Source organism: Asterias amurensis, chromosome 5 (genome assembly GCF_032118995.1).
Source record: "Asterias amurensis chromosome 5, ASM3211899v1".
Taxonomy (NCBI): domain Eukaryota; kingdom Metazoa; phylum Echinodermata; class Asteroidea; order Forcipulatida; family Asteriidae; genus Asterias; species Asterias amurensis.
This window is the reverse complement of record NC_092652.1, coordinates 10,889,304-10,905,849: the sequence shown is the minus strand read 5'-3', so window position 1 is coordinate 10,905,849 and position 16,546 is coordinate 10,889,304. Positions and strand designations below refer to the sequence as shown.

At 38.3% G+C, this 16,546-nt stretch overlaps 1 protein-coding gene across 1 annotated transcript; it reads left to right on the top strand.

Moving 5' to 3' along the window:
• Positions 1-4,683: 4,683 nt before the first annotated feature.
• LOC139937519 (myeloid differentiation primary response protein MyD88-like) lies at positions 4,684-13,839 on the top strand. Its single transcript, XM_071932680.1, has 6 exons — positions 4,684-5,665; positions 6,766-6,837; positions 7,650-7,721; positions 9,583-9,760; positions 11,403-11,494; positions 12,620-13,839. Exons 1-6 carry the CDS (start codon positions 4,885-4,887, stop codon positions 12,766-12,768), a joined length of 1,344 nt encoding a protein of 447 aa, XP_071788781.1. The 5' UTR covers positions 4,684-4,884; the 3' UTR covers positions 12,769-13,839.
• Positions 13,840-16,546: the final 2,707 nt, after the last annotated feature.

Genomic DNA, 16,546 nt, shown 5'->3' with positions numbered 1-16,546 from the left:
AAGACGGTAATTGTTAAGCGCGGTGTGTAGTTACAGCGCGGTGTAGCTGCGGGGACGATACACACACCCTCGATCCCAGTATGTGTGTGTGAGTCAGTCGCAATTAGAGCTGCCTCGCGCTACCTACGACTGTTGCATGTGTAACATCGCACTGCGACTGTTGCATGAAAGGCAGACAAATAGGCAGCGCCTAACGACTTGTCAACAAGTCTACGTAATACGCAGCAGACGTATACGTACGTACATTCATCTGATAGCAAACAATGTTGGGTAGTCTTATTACAAGACGTTACATGCTGACACAGTTCATATTGCTTTCGTTAGATGAGTGGCACCGTTTATTATCATTCATATAGATATTGTTTTTATTTTCACATTGTGCCTAGATAACTCAGTTGTGGGTGTTTCATCGATAATAAGCGATTTTTATCCCCCAGTTTGTCTTTTTCCCACACCCGTACGGCTGCACTGAAGGAAGTTGTTTCAAAAGAGGGCGCTATTCAGAAATCCCAGCATCGCCGAACAGGATCGAGTCGCAGGTTCAAATCCCTCTAACTCTCTAATCGCGCAGGTTCAAATCACTCTCTCCCCCAGTGTGGTTTATTACTTGATACCATAGGTTTTCCAGGCCAATTTCACCACAAAATTCGTTTATTTGACTCATTCAGTTTCGTTTGAAAACGGGCTCCGTTGAATCATGGAAGCAGAATTAGCATAAAATCGCTACACTTGGGGATTATTTTATTCAATTTTCAGTTTTATTAGCATTCACTGGTCACCAGAGGGTCAACTGTGTCTCTCTTAAGGTTTTTTTGTTGCAGTTCTGTTTTCATTGGAGCCAGCAGGCGGTTATTTGCCCCTCCCCGTGCACCCTGTAGATACCCCCAAAGATCCCAATCTACATATAGGCGGACTGTGGTAACAACTCTCTCTCCCCCAGTGTGGTTTATTACTTGGTACCATAGGTTTTCCCGGCCAATTTCAACACAAAATTGCTTATTTTAACCTCTGACTCATCCAGTTTCGTTTGAAAACGGGCTCCGTTGAATCATGGAAGCAGAATTAGCATAAAATCGCTACACTTACTTAGGAATTATTTTATTCAATTTTTTAGTTTTATTAGCATTCACTGGTCACCAGAGGGTCAACTGTGTCTCTCTTAAGGTTTTTCTGTTGCAGTTCTGTTTTCATCGGAGCCAGCAGGCGGTTATGTGCCCCCCCCCCCCCCCCCATGCACCCTGTAGATTCTACCCCCGGAGAACCCAATCTACATACCTATATCATAGGCGGACTGTGGTACAAACTTCTTCTGATAATAACAAATAGCGCCCTCGATCGTGAATTATTGAGCCCTTGTTTTTGTTTACATGCTTAAATCTCCGTAATTTTTTTACATTTTAGGCCTACGCTGTAAACGTCGCATCGCACTAAACTTGTGCCGTGTCGAACTCAATTCAAATAATTATAAAGTTATGAATTAAATTCGACAACTTTTTAGTTCGAACGAGTGTATTAAACCCCTAAGTTGTGATCAAGTTGGATATAAATGACTGAGGGGGCCAAGTTAGGTACCCACTAACAGTGTTCAAGGTTCAAGGTTCAAGGTTCATTTTATTTCCACAGTATCAAAAGACAAAAAAACAAAAAAAAACAATATCAAACAGCAGTCACAAGAAATTATTACAACAATGAAAAATAATTGTTTAACAACATAGGTTTGAAGAAATAGATGCATAACAATGTTGACACTGCGGAGGGATCCATTTAAGAAGCAAAGCTTGTAGGCAATGGTCCCTAATGACATGCATATGCATTGAGATTATAAATAATATCAAGTGAACCGTAGAGGTCCGTGATCGAGTCGAGCCACCAATGAACAAAATATAACAGCAGGTCTCAATGCATATGCATGTTTACAAAGAATAATTAGTAAACACTGAAACAAAACAAAAAAACAGACACAAACAGAGGACTGGACTTAAGACATAACACACACAGCAGTCTTGCCGGTCAGCAAATACAGTATCGACCGAAACAAATGATCCCATAGCGGGGGATTTAACAAGTGTGACTATGGGTGATAATAAATATACACAGGAATCCCATGCGGGAGACCACCCGTCCCCGGTCCGCAGTAGCACGGTTCAAAGCATACAATTACATTTGTAAAACACTCATCAACAATAAGAATTCAGTATGTCAGTTTTAAAGACACGTTTAAAAATAAATACACTTTTGGAGGCTTTAAGTCGTTCCTTAAGCATGTTCCAAAGCATGGGTCCTTCATGTTTGATAGTTTTATGAGCGAGGGAAGTACGGGTGTAAGAAATGTGATAATTAGAAGCTTGGCGGGTGAAGTGAGAATGTACCTCTGAATTTAATGAAAAAATTGATTTAATGGCGGAAGGCAAAACTGTGAGTGTTTTAGTGTTAGTGTTAACACAGGTCCTCATGCAACTAATAAATGGTATAAATAAGTTTGCGATTGATTCAAACTGAAGAATTGGTGGCCTATTTGTTTGAAATACTTAGTCGGGCCATCTTGATAAAAATAGTAATTAATGGTAAATAGTAAAGCCCTCATCCTCCTTTTTTTTTTTTTTTTTTTCTTTTTTTAAATCCGGACGCTTTACTGGTATATTTTTGTTGTTGTTTTGGCCTTATAGGCGGGTGGGCGAAACAAACATTGAACAACTAATCACACATACTAACAAAAACAACACTTGGTGGTAATGGGATGGTAGGGATCCGGAAAATAGCAAAGCAGAAAACGGTAAAGTCCATGCCCCACTTTTCTTACACTAACGCCCTGCCGACACTTGACGGCCGGAAGGATAGGGGTTGGTGTGTGCAAATGGGTGTGGAGGATCACTGTCCAATGAGCAACTCCCTAGATCTGTTTTTGAATCTTTTCGACTGTTTTACATCCTCCTCTTACCAATTTCACGGTATTATATGCAGTCATTTTCTTTGAATTGGGAAAAGAATAATGATGCGATATATCAACCGATGCCTTAATTATCTTCCTTGTTTATAATTAAGTATATGCAAACATAAATTAAAACTTGATGGACATTGAAATTTTCACACCACACCGATCTTCAAGGACTTCAACTGGTCCCATTTGTTTTGAGTTTTTCCTGTTTTCAAGGCAAACGAGAAAGAATGGTTTCCCGGTGATGCCATACGTGGAAGAAATTACTATCTTCTTCTTCTTCTTCTTCCTTTAAAGTGCTGCTTCAGAAAATTTGAAGAATACCGCACTAAGTTTGAAGATTATGTGCAGTGACTGCAAGTGTTCGTGAGACTCGTGTAGCCAGCAATATTGTCTTCATTTTATTCACAACATTTTTGGGAAATTTTAAAAACTACCATGGTAATTTTACAACAAATCAATTTTTTTATACATAAAGTGTAAAAATAAAAAGTGAAAATTGAATCACCATTAAGCTGATGTTTTTAAACTTAAAAGTTTTAATATTTATAATAATATTGATACAAGGGTTAAAAAAAAAATGAAGAAAATATATTAGGAAATAATATAAGGCACATAGCTTCTGTAAGCCTCTGTATATTTTTTTTCCAGAATGCTCAGCAGAATATTCAGTCAACATGATTGCATCATCGTGAATTTGAATGGAAATAGTGTTTGATGAAACTTTTTGGGTTGGCAATTTTTGTTATATGGCCTCAACATAATGACATATTTTTGTACCTTGTAGAAATGCCTAAAATCCCAAACTTTTTGCATTTACAAGTGCAAACAACCAGTGGAGCCTAACGTGTTTCTAAGTTTTGACTTTTTGTTTGGCAAATAAACTTCCACAATATTGTTGTATCTAGGGACTGTTTATATCGCGCACAGAGAGGTAAACATTAAACATTTCAACAGAAAACTGAATAAATCGTTTTACAGAAAGTGCAATGCTCAAAATACTATGGAAAGCTGCTGTATGCTGCTACGGCTTGTAACCAAAGGTTCAAATTGCCATTAATTTTGACTCGCTATACCTCTTTCCCTTCAACAATAATGACGTTGTTGGTGACATAATTATAGACACACCTTTACACTATAACCATAAAAATTATTCCATGCTATAACAACACACTGGATGGTCTTTATTATGGGGGGGGGGGGTCACTATAAAAGCAAATAATCCAGTAAGAGGGTTCAAGTGCCATGCCCCACCCATGTCGTCGGCCCCTCTAGTTGCGATAGGAGGTCTAATTTATTCCTCCATGCGATAACGTAAACCTCCTTCCGGAGGAGGGTTACGTTATTGCAATCGACCCCTATAGTTATGGGTGGTATGTGTGTCCAAAAGCAATGCCCTGTCCTCAGATACGTCATAACTTTAGGAAAAGGGACAGCCCCGAATGCTCACCGCACTTTGGATCAATCCATTTAATAATGGGTGGTTATTTTTTCGAAGATTAACTCATTAACTCATTCTGAAATGTTTAATTAAACTGTTGTCAGATTTTAAACCAATTAACTTTCAAATGAGCTTCACACACATTTTGCTTGATAGAAATAGTCCAAAAACTTTATCTTAGAGTAAAGTATGTTGGTGGTAAATTTAAGTCCCTTACCTACTTAAGGTTAAACCATTGTCAAGCTATGAGATAAAGGTTTGGTGACGACGCAAATACCACTCTTTACATTTCCAATTCCTGTTCAATCCAGAAACGTCATACTCTTTGACTTCGATGCTGGAAATGTGGAATGCGACATGTTTCCTTTATGATTGGTTTGGGTTTGTACATAAAAGCTTCAAGTTCATATGCTATATTTGGAATTGGAGCAACTGTTGATACTAATATTAGGGAGGGAGTATTGGAATATTGTACAGCACTCGCTGCTTTTGTTCAATTTAAATAACAATGTTATCGGCTAAGTTTTCGAAGAAGTCGACTAGTGAAGGTCGTTCAGCTGCTGTGTGTGTAGAGTTGTGTCCGGGTCCACCCAGCGGTGGTCGTTGTTATGAAGAAGAAAACCAGGGGAGTGAGCTGTCCAGTACTCACAAGCAAGAACACAACAACCAGGTAGAGAAGGAAGCTTGTTTGTTGTCTCCAAACTCGAAACTCAAGACAGAAATGTCGTCAAGTAGTAGCACCACCTTGATGGGGGATGGTAGGCCTATTGGTAGTACAAACTCTTGCATGTCTGGTTTTGCAGGAAGTTGTTCCATTTCTAACTCGGTTAACTCAATGGTTAACACAAGTTGTAGTGCAGTGTCTTCAGCAGAGCAGTGTTCATCCAATTCAACCAAATTAGCTAAGTTTCCATCATCCAGTGAACTGTGTGGTGAGCCACTAAAAGTCCGACTTCCTCCATCGCCATCTAGTAGAAGTTGCTCAAAATCTGACTTTGATGAGATGGATATTCGGGTGGTTCCCGCAAAAGCCCTTAATGTTCCCACAAGAACTCGCCTCTCGCTCATGTTGAATCCACCCAAATTTGGGGGAAATGATTGGACAGGCTTAGCGAGTGAGATGGGCTTTGAGTATGAGATGATAGAGAACTTTGCTTTGGAACGAGATCCTATGAAATTAGTACTTGCTCAGTGGACAACTCAACAAGATAGTACTGTGGGAGTCCTGCTGGACATGCTTAAAGATTTAGAAAGGGATGACGTTTTACTTGACATAACTAAACTAGTCGGTAAGTAACCCTGTACAAATTTCCCTAGTTGCGATGATCGTAGCTCCATCCTCCCGACAATTATTATATAGTAACCATCCGTCCATCCTGTTGATGATAGTAACCCTCCGGTTATCCTCCCGATGGCAGATGGTCGTATGGAGGATGGAGGGTTAAGCCTGGTTCATACTTCATGCGAATGCGAAGCAAATGTTGATGTCACAAATTCGCAACAAATATTCGCAGCAGTTCAACTCTGCTCAACTTACTTGCAAATACCACTGCAAAATAGACCCAGTGACTGGGGCGCTAGATTCCTTTTTTCAAAATGTTGACATTATCAGTCGTTACTTCGAGAAACTATAAGGCTCACGCACAGGGAGCCTTATAGAAGTTTCTAGAAGTTATCGGTCGTCATCTAGCTAGATGACCGATAATGTCAAAATTTTGAGAAAAGGAATCACTGCAACCTAGCTCCAACATGTCCCAACATGTCCCATTTATGGGAGTCAAAGTTTTGACTCCCATAAATGGCCGACCGTGTTAGTTCGCAAAGTTAAAGGAAAACCACGCAATTTCGAGGCAAATTTGTGTGGATTATTGTATTCTACTTTAAAAACATCTTTCCAACCAATGCATTTTATAACAAACGCTTATAAATGCTTTTTATAGACCAACTCGTCCGATCCAAGGCAACGTGTTCCTTTAAGATCAATCTTAGCTCTGTGTGAAATCAACCCCAGGCTGGACTCTTCCGAGCTTTGTTGCGTCCATCCTACCAGGGCTAACTGACTGTAAATAATTATGATTGTTTCATGGACAAATTTATCCAAGTAGAGTCAAATTTCCCTAACCGACAAAATACAACACCTGGCATTTAAAAACATGGTGCCCTCTACTATAAAGAGGACAGTTTTTGCTTCAATAATAAATAATAATAATAATAATACCATTTATATAGCGCCTTTTCCTAAGGATAAAAAGCGCTCAAGTGGTAATGAACATTAATTTGGTCTTCAGGGCTGGATGGATCTTAACGTTTTCGTTAATTTTATTACAGATTTCTTGAATGATTCCATAATTCACATCTATTGGTTATTTCTCCTCCTGTTTCATTTTAGAGAGAGATGCTCGCCGATGGTTAGAAAGACGTAAAGGTGATGCTCATGGTCAGCCTATTCAAGATCCTGAAGGTATGTAAAGCCGGCCCCAGGTCAACCTTGCGTCAACAAAAAACTGTCAACGACTGACTTTTCAGGATCACACTGCGCCTGAGCTAAGACCATCTGGAACTTTTTAGTCGGCGATTATTTACATTCTGAGCATAACTGTAATGATTTTAAGACAATCTAAAACAGTCGGCGCTCAAACAAAATTAACAGCCGCAAGAGTAGAACAATTTCAACTTGTCGGTCGGGAACCAGTCGTAGACGCACGATTTCTCAGTTGTTGTGACCTGAGCATATTTTGTTTGTGCGTTGCCGACGGTTTGTTACCGGCGCCAAAAAAATCATAGATCGACCTAAGGCCGGCTTAAGATCTATGATTTAAATTCATTCCTTTATAATTGAACTGGATTTATACAGCACCTATCACCCAAGTTCAGAAGGGTTCCTGCAAGCGATGTAGTGCATCTGATTCAACTTCTGGTTGCTGAGTCATCAGGGTTCGGGTTAGAATCCCAGTCAAGACACTTGTGTCATTAAGCAAGGCCCTTCACTATGATTGCCTTTCATCACCCAGGGGTATTACTGGGAACCTTTGAGGGCAGATATGTGTGATTGATTTATCTGGCAGCTCAAAATCAGGCAGTGTACTACTCCCAAGGTATTTTTTTAAATGGTCCAATAACCAGGAGTAATAATGTTTGAAACGCAACGACTTAAACTGACTCTCTGCACCCATGTCTTCCCCCTCTACTCCCCAAAAACTTAAAAAAGGGAATTGGTATACAGAACTTCACCTTACAAACGACTCACTTGCATTTATTTTTTTCCCCATGTAGTGAGTGGAAGTTATCCACATGTACCAAAAACAACAGAGCTTCGAGGAATCACACTGGAAGATCATCCATCAGGTAATAGTTTTATTTTTTACATGGCCAACTACCAGCAATGAGTTATGGTTTCAGTTTGCATGTGAAATATTCATTGTTGCAATACAATAAACAAGAGCTTGAAACTCTTGCATAGGCAAGAAGTTTTACAATCAATTTCACAGGACTCGGGAAAGTACCGAGTATACAGTGCTAACACACATCGGTGTATAGGTAAAAATCATAATTAATATTCTTTATCCTCGATGCAAATTGAACATAGTACATGTGCATATTTGCAAGCTTTGAGGTTGAAAACTTTCATGATCAGTAGCCAAAGTCTTTACAGTATGCCATGTCTTTCATAGTGACATTGTCGAATGTATTACAAAAGCAACTATGATGACATGCACAGGCCTTTTTGTAAACAGATTATTTGTTAATTTTTTACCCGAGTTATGTGTATAACAGGTTCCGCCCTGTGTGCTTTATTGTATGATCCATTGAGCATGGAGAGTTTCAGTTTCACCGCCTTTATGCACTGAGAGCAAAGGCTTCTTTTCAAATATTTTCCAAATACCCATACACAAAATGCATACATCCCCATCACAGAGTCAATTGGCAACTGCTCTTTCAGTTCTGTGGAAATAGCAGACTACCCTTTCATTGAAATAGCGTCTAATTGGCTGTTATGGTGGAATAGGGCAGTCTTTTGTGTTGTACACTCTGTTAGTGTTGACTTCCATTCATTAGAAGTCCAATTCTCCAAAATAGATACTTCCGGTCTCAGACTAAAGAAAGTGTTTGATCCTGCTTTCATGGAGTAAGAATGTAGAATGTTGTCTGCATTATGTTTTCAGTGAAAACATAGAATAATAGTTTTGCTTTGAAATGTAATAATAGTTTTTGACGGGGTATGAAAACACGTATGAAGTTGTATTGTATGTGTTGCACACAGTACAGCCTATAATTGATTACCCAGGGGGGAAAAAATACCACAACACCAAGATGAAGGAAAACCTGTCATGGGTTATTTTAAGACCGACATTTCATACAGGATTTTTATCAAAAACAGACATTTGTGTGGGCTCTAAAAAATAAACAATTGTTGTAAATGATTTGCACATTTCTCGTTTGCTAAAAAGGAAACCAGTCTGGAATGTACACAAAACCTATACATCCTGTCTCTATTGTGTATGGCCTGCAGGTGATATACCAATAATTGAAATCATGTAAAAAATATACTTAATCTTCTCCTAAAGGAACACGTTGCCTTGGATCGGACGAGTTGGTCTATTAAAAGCGTTTGAAAGGTGTTATGAAATGCATATGGTTAGAAAGATGTTTTAAAAGTAGAATACAATGATCCACACAAGTATCACTCGAAATTGCACGGTTTTCCTTTTACGTCGCGAACTATCACGGTCGGCCATTTATGGGAGTCACGGTGGGCGGTGCTGGGCGGGCCTGCCCAGGACTCACAATTTTTGCCTAGCACTCTGAGAAAAATAAATTATGCTGCCCAGCACAGATTTCAAATACTTTTCCACTTTGCATTGATCCGAGACACAGCTAATGATGAAGAGAATCAAATGTTTAACAGGCAAAGAACACAATCAAAAGGCTATTCAACTTATTGCATGGCCCCATAACACAAACATATTTATTGCCCTCCACTAAATTTGTTCTAGCTACAACCCTGTGACTGAAAAAAATCACAGGCATTATTACTCGGGTGGGATTCAAACCCAGGACCCTGGCAATTCTAGAGCAGTGTCATACATCAAGTAGACCATAGAGATGGCCCGGTAGCTAGTGGCATTTCAAACTTTATGTTATAAATGCTACTAGTGAAATGCATCCTAACATTATTGACATTTTCTTCAAAACTGTTGACTTTCAGGCCCACCGGAAGTATTTGATGCCTATGTCTGTTTCACGGATGTTGATAGTGATTTCGTCAAAGAAATGATATCAGTACTTGAGAATGAACCGTACAATCTCAAGCTGTGTGTTGACTTTCGAGATCTTGTACCTGGAGGTTCATATTCAACGATTACAGCAGAACTTATTGAGAACAGGTAGGTGTACATTAAAACCAATAAGGCCAAATACATTCTTTTAAAAACATGTTGAGCATCCCCGCCCACTTCCTTTAAAAGGCAATGGACACTATTGGTAATTACTCAAAATAGTTATTAGCATAAAAACTTACTTGGTAACAAGTAACGGGGAAAAGTTGATAGTATAACACATTGTGAGAAATGGCCCCCTCTGAAGTAACGTAGTTTTTGAGAAAGAAGTAATTTTCCACGAATTTGATTTTGAGACCTCAGAATTAGATTTTGAGACCTCAGAATTAGATTTTGAGGTCTCGAAATCAAGCATCTGAAAGTACACAACTTCGACACAAGTGTTTTTTCTTTCAATATTCTCTCGCAACTTCGACGACCAATTGAGTTAAAACTTTCACAGGTTTGTTATTTTGTGCATATGTTGTGATACACCAAGTGAGAAGACTGGTCTTTGACAATTACCAATAGTGTCCAGTGTCTTTTAGAGGTCACTTTTCAGAAGAAGTTTTTTGTATCGCCTGTCCGTTTAAAGACAAAAAAAGGCCCTCCTCCTTACTTTTTTTAAAAGGGTAGGACGCTAAACATGTTTTATTTTGTATTTGGCCTTAATCACTATCAGTTTCACTTCCGTAGGAAAACCACAGGAAGGACACCGGTTTGGTCAGATCATGAAACTTAGATAAATGCGAAGCTTAATTGCCATTTGAATCTGACTTTGCAGAATTTATATCATGTGATAGCCTTGATGACACAAAAAACTGGATCTACAAAAGGGAAAGTTGTGGTTTAAAAATGGCAGCATGCACCGATTGCCTCAAAGTACAGTTAACTACACACAGACCAGCCCTCAATTTCACCAAATTCTTCCTATTACTTAGGATTAATCTTAAGTTCCGTATATACAAAGACGTACGATGCATTGAAACCATAGTGTAGACTTGATTCAAGTCTTAGATTGCAGTTATTCTTTGCATCTCAGCCACGAAAAACGCCCCCACATTATTATCTATAGCGCGCCCTAACTCGCAATCTAAGGCTAAATGACAAAGATTGATAACAAGAGGGCGCTGTTTGTAGCGGCTATCAGGACGACTTAAAAGCCATGATCAAAGACTTGGAACCAAGTCTATCCTAAGGGAGGGGTTACTCCTAAATCGAGATAAGATTAATTATAGCAGTTCGTGAAATCGACTGCTGTCTTGTTTTGTATGGGCTATGCATTGGCATGCTATCAGAGTCTACATGTTTTTGTAACTGTGTAACTCTCAATCATACAACCGCTAATTTTTTTTTTCTTTTTCAAATCTGTGTTATATATCTCTGGGGAAATATATCAATATGGAAGAAAACAAAAATTGACTTGACAAATATATGTATGCAGGAAAAACAAAAAAAGAGAATTCTAGTTAAGGATGGATAAAATCAAAATAAACAAAACTTTCTGTGGAGGATTGCGAGCCCAACCAAAACTACTGAAAAAAAATCTAAGCACGTATATCATTTATTTTTTAAAAGCCTATGTAAAAGACTCTGCTAGGGTCGAAACGTCAGACCACTACTTTTTCCATTTATACTTTTGGTCCTTTTGGTTGCACACACACAAGTTTGCAATAATAGTTAAATCTGTTGTCTCAAATTTGCTTTACAGATGTAAGCGAATGATTATTGTTCTGTCACCGGATTTCTTAGCCAGTGAGCAGTGCGACTTCCAGACCAAGTTTGCTCATAGCATAGCACCAAGTAAGTTTCTAAGAGGCTGTGTAGAGTATTGCAATGACTCTGGCCAGCGATAATATCTTGCAAGTATATTACAAGGAAGTGCCTTTCTAATTTGTGTTTGCACACTCTGTATTCCAAGTGGCCATTGGATTATTTTCTTATCACACCTTTTGTTTTCAATTTTTAACTAAACAAAATAAGTTATTTATAGTCTCTTTTACTTTTAAGTTTACATATTGTTTTAAGGTAGCCATGTAGAAAGTACTGAATGTACAGTGCTACCCACCAGTGTATGGGTAAAAAACAAAATGCATATCCTTTATCTCTGATGCAAATTAACATCTCTTATAAGGTAGCCACAGGGCTGTATGCTTCGTTTTTGAAAGGCCAAGGGCACCAAGGCATTTTCTCTTAGGCAAAGGGCACCCTATGAGGAAAATGTAAATTTCTAATGTAGCATTTTAAGGGCACCAAGGCAATGGCAAGGGGCAACGGAGGCAATCGCCTTCGTTGCCTCCGTGAAGTATCAGGCTTGTAGCCATATTGCACCAATCAGGCAAAATAATGGAGCGATGGAACAATGGCATGACGTCACAGATAAAACTGGCTGTCCAAATTTAAATCTTGGTGTCCAAAAGACAACCATCAGCCACTTGCTGGCTTGTATGTATTTGAGACTTAAAGGTTCTGAACACGCTTGGTAATTGTTAAAAAGACCCGTATTCTCACGTGTTCAATCATTTACATGCATGCATAAAATAACAAACTTGTGAAAACTTTGGCTCAATTGGGCATCGAAGTTGCCAGAGAATAAACAACAAAGAAAAAAACCTTGTCGCACAAATTGATGAGTTCTCAGATGTGTCATTGAAGTTGCAAGTGAGAAATATCAGAATAAACATCCTTGTTGCACACACTGGACTGCTTTTAAATGGCAACAAAATATTGAAAGACTTCAGACCTGCCTCTTTCTCAAAAACTACTCTATGTACATCAAAAGGAGCCATTGCTCACAATGTTTTATACTATCCATGTCTCTACAATGTTTATTTACCAAGTAGGTTTTTAGAGCCAATAATTATTGTTGAGTAATTACAAATAGTGTCCACTGCCCTAATTTACAATCCTTTCACTGTTGTCATTCAGGTGCAAGGAACAAGAGTTTGATACCTGTCATGGTGGAACCATGCGTCCTACCCACTATTTTACGTCACATCACGATTTGTGATTACACTAAAAAGGATCTGCGACGGTGGTTCTGGCAACGCCTTTATAGTTCACTCAGTCGCTCCTAGAGAACAGTGTTAGTATGGTCAGTGGATATGCGCTGCCTTCCTTTGAAACTATCTACGAGGAACATTGGAACAAGGTGAAAGAATGTGCAGGAATAATATTGAAGTCTTATAGTAGTGCATGTATCTACCAAACAAGGTACTCAAGGCGCTGAGTATATACAAACTTTCAGAAAGATATGTTATTGCAGTGATGAATTCTGAGACCCAATTTTTTAGCACCTTGTAAGGGTTTACAAGGTGCTGCATTGATAAAGCAGCCACAGCCAGGAACACAAGGGTGAACCCCCTTCTCTTTTCGATAAGTGCACTGGGTTCCTTTACACAATACATGGGACCAACAGCTTTACGTCCCATCTGAAGGACGAAGCAATGGTTAAGTGTCTTGCTTAAGGACTTAAGTGCCATGGCTGGGGATTCGAACCAACACTCTGCTAATCAGAAACACCACATTTTGATTTTGGTGCTCTTAACCGCTCGGCCACGACACTTCCACAGTCTGCTTATTAATGGCTATAAATTCTGAATGGAACCCTAGAGACTGTTATCCTGGTTCAGCCATCTTGAATTTCTCTCATTAGTATCTTTGTTACCAAACCGAGGCTGGAAGAACAAAATAGTCCAGTTTCCTTTTTTGCAAAAAGATTATTAGCATTCTTTATCACTATTTGATACGGGGAACATGACCAAGATGGAGGCAGCATGTTAAAGGGCTATACTCCCTTTGGTCTGCATTGAGTTAACCTAGCTTGTGATTGTTTGTAAGGACAGCAGGATTTCAAACTTTGCATGGTAGAAATATGATATTGTAAGGTTTGCGGTAACACCATAAATGATAATCTCTGAGTGAGTTGGGCTGGTTCTGAAAAGAACTTTTGGTTTCAATTGAAAGATCATCGATTCATTGGAACTCTATTATCTCCATTAGGATACCAGTGCTCTCATAAGCTATCCGAAATTGATCATACCGTACATAATACACATGTACTAGTATTTGATAGGACCATATAATTTCCTAATAAGATATTTATTTTTTAAGCTTAGAAATTGGGGTATGACTTTTTGGAATCTCTGAAATTAACTTGTTTTCGAGGGGGGGGGGGGGGGGTGGGCCTTCCACATCAACCTTTGTGGTTTATTTGTGAATTGAACCTTTCCTGTTTCCTGTAAACCAGCCCACCTTCCTGTCCCCTGTAATTAATACCCTGTAGTTGGTGTCACCTGTGGAGAACTTGCAGTTGTAGTTCATGTGTTTCAGGTAAAAATGTTTTGAATGTATATAGTTACACTAACAAACACCTAAATATGGTACATACATGTCGCACAAGGGAATCTCCCAAGAAAGGATGTTTGACATTATTTGAAGAATCCACTGGCAGTTCTTGTTCCTTGGAAGAGCATCCTGTTGTTTGGGACCGCTTTCATTTTTAAGAGTCGGCAGAATAGCGTGGGTTGCTTTTGTTATTACATCATCTGATAACAGTAGCGGGAACAACTATTGGAAGGTTTCAAAACAGTAGATGATTTGCAAACGGTACTGCAGGGTTACATGACACGTGTCACTTTAGGATGTTTTTATTTTGAAATACAAGCCGTCAAAATATCCTTGAAAATCACAATGTTGATGTTTGTGTTTTTATTGCTCAAGAGGAAATGTTGAGGCAGGTCTCAATTAAACGTTAAGTTATTTATATCTTGAGTAAGTTGTTGTTTAAAAAAAACAGCTGATTTCTCTCTGTGCACAAGTATGTTTACAAAAATCATCGAATCAAACAAATAGCTCCAGATTGGACAGTTGAGCTTTTTTAACAATAGGTAATATATGGCTTCTGACTGGCATCCCTGAACATAGAGCTATGACCTAGGTAGACCACCAACACTATGGCTGGATAGTTCAGTTGGTCGAGTGCCGGTAAATCAATTCTGAGGGCGCTGGTTCAAGACCAGCTTCAATAATTTGTTCTTTGTTCAAACCCCCAAGGACCTATTACCCTTGTTTGTAAATAATTTCATGGATTTTGTATTGGACATTTTGTATTATATATAATTTAAATGATGCTTTGGATTTGTAACACTAGGAAATTTGTAATGGGTTGGAATATCCTTAAAATGTTATGATTTCTTGATGTTTCTATAATATTGTCAAATTTCTCTGCAAATATATCATGCTAACTATTGGTTAATGGATCATTGGCAGTTCATGTACATTATTTGATTGGTTCAAACCGAGAGCCAACTTGTAAATAGATTATTACTAAATGATATAAATTTTTACATAGTAAATGGTTTTATGTACAAAAGTCTTCTAACAAAATAAAATTAAGTATTTTAAGTTTTTTTTTTTTTACATGGTAGGGAAATCTGTAAATCTGTATACTCCAGGTCTCCAAAAATAACTGATTTTTGGCAGGATTTAATGTATGTTTACTTCAGAATTCTCTGCATCACACACTGTTACAGGCACCATAAGCGCAGAATTCTCTTATAAACACTGCCATAAAACTGGGCCCAGATTTTCTTCATCAATGTACAAACACTACCGGTACCTTAATTTTCAAAATAGTGCAAGTTTTTATTTAACCAAACTAAGGCCAAACAACAAAAAATACCAGTTGATCGTCCGGATTTTTCAAAAAAAAAAAAAGGATGAGGGCCTTACTATTTACAATTTGTTTTCAAGATGGCCGCTAAGTATTTCAAATCAAACAGGCCACCAATTCTTCAGTTTGAATCAACCGCAAACTTATTTATACCTATTAGTTGCATGAGGACCTGTGCTAACACTAACACTAACAGGGTCGGATAACAATAAAAAGATTCGCTGGTAGGCATTCACTAATGTTGTTTTATGAAACAGATGGTTTCAAGTGTTTGAGAGCATCAAGTTAGATTCGGGAAAAGCTTCTAGGCCAGTCCTTTTGAAAAGATGGATAAAAAAATAATAATAATAATAAATCAAAAAATAGTAAAAAGTAAATAAAAGGATGCGGCCCCAAAAAAGGATGCGGGCGGGGACGATCAACTGGTATTATTTTTTTATTTTTTATATGTGAAATTCATTTATCAACTACATTGGTGTGCACATGCAACTCTATTGAACTGCATTTGGTAATGGAAAGGTGAAATCAAATATGTTATTATTTGTTATGTTTTTTCTTAAATTAATGCACGATAACTACCACATGATTACTAAAGCATTGTTTCCCATTTGTCAGTCTATGAAGAACGATTTTTTATGTTTATATTTTTAGTAAGTACTGATTTTAGTTTTCTGTCTCATATGCAAGAAAATTAATTAGTATATTGTTAATTTTATACATGTAACTAATAAATTTGACTTTTCTTGCTAAAAGAATTTTGTGTACAATGAGTTGTTGACTTTAGACTGCAAGTCTCCTGCGTGTTAAAATGTTGGGATCCAGTTTTATAGCCATTGGACACTGAAAATTCCCTGAAATGCTTTACTTTTTGAGAAAACATTTCAACAAATATTGAGAAACATGCGGATACAAGGGAGGGTTTTCCTTTTATTTTCTCTGAGTCCGATGACCGATTGAGCCTAAATTTCCTCAGGTTTGTAATTTCATATAAAAGTTTGGGTGGCACGGTTGGCTTGTGCGTTAAGCGCTCGCCTCACACCACGTTGACCCTGGTTCGATTCCCGGACGGGGCCATATGTGAGTTGAGTTGTGCGTTGGTTCTCTGCTGTGCCACGAGGGTTTTCCAGACTATCCGGTTTTCCTCCCTCAGGAAAAAACCAAACACTTTCGATCTTGGCTGT